Below are 5,894 nucleotides of genomic sequence, written 5' to 3'. Positions count from 1 at the left end.
GGGCGGTAATGGTCAGAAATTCAGCGGGAGCGGGCTTAAGAAAACTGTCCCGCTCAGGTCTCTAGGCTGTGCGTCAACACACACGTTTTTTTTTTTCGCGCTCCCCCATCTCCACCCCCAATCATTAGTGCCGCTTGCTCGACAGAACATATAGGACAATTTTTTAAATAGCGCCATAAACAAAATTTATTTCAAATTTAATTCAAGCACTTTCAAGGACCTATGTTTGTTTTCAAGTACTTTCAAGAAGCGTGGGAACCCTGAGTCTGGCCGGTGGAGATGGAAATGAAGCTAAAATTAAAAATAAAATAATAAAAATAATAAATTTTCAATGTAAAACTAAACAAAAAAAAAACAAGAACTGAAATATGCTTTAAGTTGAAGTACTAAAGTCAATCAAACTAAAACTGAAATAAAAAATAAATAAAAGTTAAATCCAGGAAATCCAAAATAATTTTACTATGAGGTCAAAGTCACTGAACACAAACAAAAAAATATTAAAATAATTTCAAATTAATTTAATTCATTGATTAAAATAAAGCTGAAATAAAGCTAAAAATAACATAAAATAAAGTATGAAAAATCTAAACTTAAAAAAACATGAACTGAAATATGTTTTAAGTTTAAGTACTAAAATTAATCAAGCTAAAAATGAAATAAAAATAAATAAAGGTTAAATATTCATTTATCCATCCAGTAGATCCTAAATAATTTTAGGTCGAAATAAGTCACTAAACATAAAGAAAAAAAAAAACACTAAAAGTATTAAAAATTAATTTAATTAATTAATTGAAATAAAGCTGAAATAAGGCTGAAATAAAATAAAGTAAAAAATAATAAATAAATAAAAATATCCGATAAAAATCATAAAACTTATATAATAAAATATCAAATAAAATAAAAATATTTGATGAAAAACCTAAACTTAAAAAAAAAAACATGAACTGAAATTAATTAAAATTAATCAAACTAAAGCTGAAATAAAAATAAATAAAAGCTAAATATTAATTCATCCATCTAGAAAATCCTAAATAATTTTAGGTCAAAGTCGCTAAACATAAAGGAAAAAAAACCTAATAATATTATTAAAACTTTATTTAATTAATTAGCTGATATAAAAATATCTTATGAAAAACCTAAACTTTAAAAACATGTTGCCAAATAACAATGTTTTCAGTTATTTCAGTTCAAAAATTTCTAGAACTAACACTGAAATAAAAACTAAATATTTATTCATCCATCCATAAATAATAATTATTATGAGGTCAAAGTCACCAAACATAAAGAAAAAAACGACTAAAACGACTAAAAATTTAATTAATGAATTGAAATAAAGTTAAATTAAATAAAAAACAATATAATAAGCTGAAATAAAATTTAATACAAATATTAGATGATATTACATATTACTATATAATATTAGCTATTAGATGATTATTGCAGCATTACGCACAGATACGGTCATCTGGAGTGAGTTTGGGCTCGATCACTTACTGACGACGTTCGTCTGGCCGGTGGAGATGGTGTACTGGAGCTCATATGAAACCACGCTGAACTCGTCCTCGGATGTCCAGTGCACTGTGATGGTGTCGTGAGACGCTGTGCAAAGCTCCTCACGGATAGTGGGAGCGTTCGGAGCTGTGACGGAAACATTTCAGTCATTATGTCAGGTTAGGTCACACGTATGCAGATATACTGCATGCAAAGGGCCAGAAACACACTTTCCGCATGCAGACGCCAGTGCTAATGCATTGCTAATGTGCAGCTGTTGTGCAGACACACAGTCCCATGTAAACAAATGTCTGTGGCATTACACTGGATGTCAGTACTAGCTACTATAGCTGTTCCTCATGAGCAAGAAATGATGTGACCGCGTTTAAGCCAAAAATAGAAAATATACTGTAGAAGATGATCGTTTATGTTAATGTTTCTGCCACTTTTGCCGACGCGGCGACACTGAGAACCCGAACTGCTTTTTTCTTTTATTATATAAATGCAATAATACAATAAAACACAACCCCTTGCCTTTACGAATACATTATCCTGAGCAAAAATAAATAAATTAAATAAATAAATTCAGTGTTATTATAGATAACTAAATCTAAAACTGAAACGAAAACTAGAACCATAAATTTTTTTTCTTGAAATAATAAAATTGTATATATATATATATATATATATATATATTATTTAGTATTATTTAATTTTATATATTATTTGTATTATTTATTATTTATTTAAGATACATAATCCTGAGCAAAAAAAAAGGGGGAAAAGAAACATACATACACACATACATATTACATACACATACATTCTTCGAAGCAAAAATAAAGGAAATATATATATATATATATATTTTTTTTTTTTTTTTATGGGGCAAAATGCTGATGGACATCACAAAATTGAATTGGTTTAAATCAACACATCACACTGACTGAACTTCAACTGCTGCCAATGCATGAATTTTTCAATGCAACTCAGAGTGTGTTTTTTTTGCCATCGAGTGGCGCTGTTACCAAACATCTCAGAAACCCTCAGAATAAGGCATTACCGGTTCTTTCAAATACGACAAAGCATTTAAAGATACAGCCAGACGTCCATTTCTTTCACCAACACGGTTGCCTTTAAAGGCCGTAACTCTGTAATGATTGTGAAAACCAAAATTTTACTCTTTATGGAGTTCATCTGTGCCAAAAATCAGACAAAACGCAGTAACGATGTTTTTAAAATCCAAGATCGAGGCCAATCTTGACGAAGCGTGGTGTGTGAAGTAGATGCAGTAGATGTCAGATTTCAGTGCTTCTCACAGGAGCAGAAGGGACTGAAGTAAATATGTTTTTCATCTCTGCGAGGTCCTTCCTTCTGAGGCTCGAGGGAGTCATCAAACACACAGTCTGCTTTATTTCTCTGCCAACAGCTCACTGTTGCTGCACAAAATCACTTCATGCTAATAATAGTAACGCCATCCACATTTTTGCCATATGTTTGCCCTTTGAGGCACGAAACATTTTAAGCAAAAACGAGACCTAAAGGATTCTAGCTCTGCAAGATCTATTTTATGTTGAGTAAACAGCAATGCATTTAATATTTACAATCTAATATATTTATATAATAATATATTTAATATTTATTATTTAATAGTTGTTTATAATTTAGTTGTTTTGCATAGTTTTTCTTTAGTAAAATATATTATATTAGTATATATTATTAGTTATATATATATATAGTTCTTGCAGTTATCATTTTAATTACATTTTGTCTTATTTTCAGTAGGACAAAAAAACAACGATTACATATTTACTGATCAACAGTTTGAAATAATTAAGTTTTTTTTTTTTTTTTTTAAGTTTGTTTAACTCTTTTCCCAAAGGCTTATTTCTGTGATGCGCAGCTGTATTTTCAGCATCATTACTCCAGTCTTCAGTGTCACATGATCTTCAGAAATCAGTATAATATGCTGATTAAATGAAACATTTCTGATTATTATCAATGTTGAAAACAGTCGTGCTGCACAATATTTTTGTGGAAACTGTGATACATTTAATTTTTCAGGATTCACAGATGAACAGAAAGTTCAGAAGAGCAGCATTTATTTGAAATAGAAATCTTTTGTAACATTATAAATGTCTTTAGTGTCACTTTTGATCAATTTAATGCATTATTACTGAATAAAAGTATAACTTTTTTTCTGACCCCAAACTTTTGCAAAATAATGTATCAGTTTCTCGAGCAGAAAATCAGAATATTACAATGATTTCTGAAGATCATGTGACACTGAAGACTGGAGGAATGATGCTGAAAATACAGATTTAATCGCAGAAATAAATTACAGCTTAACAGATATTCACATAGAAAACAGCTTTTTAAAATTATAATAATATTTCACAATTTTTACTGTGTTTTTAATCAAATTAACACAGCATTAGAAAGCAGAATGGACTTCTTTCAACAACATTACAAAGTCATGACTGAAATAGTTCTGTTTAAGCTTTAATGCATGCTGAAAAGCCGTCTGAAGCGGTGAACTGACCCATCAGGTAATCCAGACCCTCCAGCATCTTCTTCTCTCTGGAGAAGTCCAGCGTGAAGGCGTCAAACGCGTCGTTCAGGTTGATCTCTGGGATCAGGACCTGTGAGGATGCCGTCGCCATCGACACTCTGTAAGATTTCAATCATCACATGCACGAACTCATTTACTTCTCAGCTTCCACTACACTAGATGTGACCCTGGAGCACAAAAGCAGTCTTAAGTCGCTGGGGGATATTTGTAGCAATAGCCAAAAATACATTGTATGGGTCAAAATTATAGATTTTTCTTTTATGCCAAAAATCATTGGGATATTAACTCTTTCCCCGCCAGCATTTTTGAAAAAAGTTGCCAGCCACAATTAGAGCTTTATCAAAAAGCTGTAACATGTCTCTAGAACAGACATAAGGCAAAATAATCACTAAGTTAAAGGTGTAACAAAATGTCTCTAGAATAGACATATGGCAGGGGGGAAAAAAATCCTGTGTCCAGGGATTTTTTTTGCCTTGCATTGGTCATAGAGCTCTTTGTGGTGTTGCCTCAGATGTTGAACTAGATTTGTTGCGCCAAGTTCACACGTACTCCGTCTGCAGTGCGTATACAGTATGTGTATGCGGTGCAGAAGCAGCACGGACTCATTTTGCTTTCGCACAGGACGCGTTTGCAGTCCGCTCCTGATCCGCGGCTGTTTACCACAAACACAACATTTATCCATTATTTTGATTTCAGATCCAAACGTTGTTTCTGAAAATGCTTTTTCAGCATTGTGATTCTCTTTTATCACAGTACAGTAACACAATCTTAATACAAGTAAGTAATACAATCGAGTGCCATCTATTATTGCCTTGTTTATCTACAAGTGCACTTTTCCTTGTTTTAAATCTAGCCAAAAAGCCATGTGTTGACTGTGAAACAGTAGACTTTAATTATATGCATTTATGGTGTACTTACTAAATTTCCGTGTCAATCCATGTTAATTTTTACCGCGAATAATGCGCTGTCACTTTAATTCAGCGCGTGCATTCTAAGTGGTTCGGATAGCATACTGCGGGAGGTCGGGGCCACGGAAAATCGTGCTATAAAGCGATTTAGAAATCGCGCAAGCTCAAATCGCGATTTTATGACGATTTCGATTAATCGCACAGCCCTAGTAGGTATTAGAAACACTAAATGCCACGAGTGATGGAGAGTCTGATGGCAAGTTATGTGTCCTGGGTCGGCTAAGTATCATATTTACATGTTTTAGCCTCACGTTACTCTAATTGGTCAAACTTTGGTTTAATTATTTAATTTTTGTCTTGCCATATCGATTATTGTTCTATCGTACTACTGTGTTGCTATGTCTGTCTGGACGTTTCCTGAAGAAGAAAAAAAATCAGATCTATATGATGTAATGAATAAAACCATTTTTTTGATTACCCAAAGTTTAATGGTGTTGTTCTCTTATTCAAATTATAAATGATATAACTAAACAAATTAATAAATATTTGGGTGAAGCTGTGCGCTTGAATTTGTCATCGCATCATCCTATATGCAGTGTGGTGAATTATTATTGCTCATTATTGTCTATAGGCTATTTTAGTCATTCATAGCATGGGTTATCTTAATACTTCATGACTCTAGACACTTCTTTGTGAAGACAGTGGCATAATACAGTGAAATAATATGTTCTTTAGTAGGCTGTGCGATATTGAAAAAAAAAGCGATATGCGATACCTTGTTAAAAATGCGATATTCGGTATGCGATACGATATTGCTTAAAGTGTGTACAATCAATTTCAATTATATTTTAAACTATATTAAAATGAAACCAATTTGTTTCACATTCTTTCTTGGAAAAGAAAGAATCACTACAACTTCTGAA

At 32.3% G+C, this 5,894-nt stretch overlaps 1 protein-coding gene across 1 annotated transcript in view; it reads right to left on the bottom strand.

Annotated features, from left to right (window-relative positions):
- LOC107714867 (E3 ubiquitin-protein ligase Midline-1-like) overlaps positions 1–5,894 on the bottom strand; it is a 16,893-nt gene that overhangs the window by 8,284 nt on the left and 2,715 nt on the right. The window contains exons 4-5 of the mRNA XM_016520860.1: positions 4,034–4,159; positions 1,495–1,638 (exon numbers count right to left, since the gene is read on the bottom strand). Of these exons, the coding sequence (XP_016376346.1) occupies positions 1,495–1,638; positions 4,034–4,159 (270 nt within the window). The remainder of the gene's footprint in view (positions 1–1,494; positions 1,639–4,033; positions 4,160–5,894) is intronic.

The sequence above is a fragment of the Sinocyclocheilus rhinocerous genome, unplaced genomic scaffold, assembly GCF_001515625.1.
Source record: "Sinocyclocheilus rhinocerous isolate Xijiao unplaced genomic scaffold, SAMN03320098_v1.1 scaffold2254, whole genome shotgun sequence".
Classification (NCBI taxonomy): Eukaryota; Metazoa; Chordata; class Actinopteri; order Cypriniformes; family Cyprinidae; genus Sinocyclocheilus; species Sinocyclocheilus rhinocerous.
This window is presented reverse-complemented; position numbering and strand designations above follow the sequence as displayed.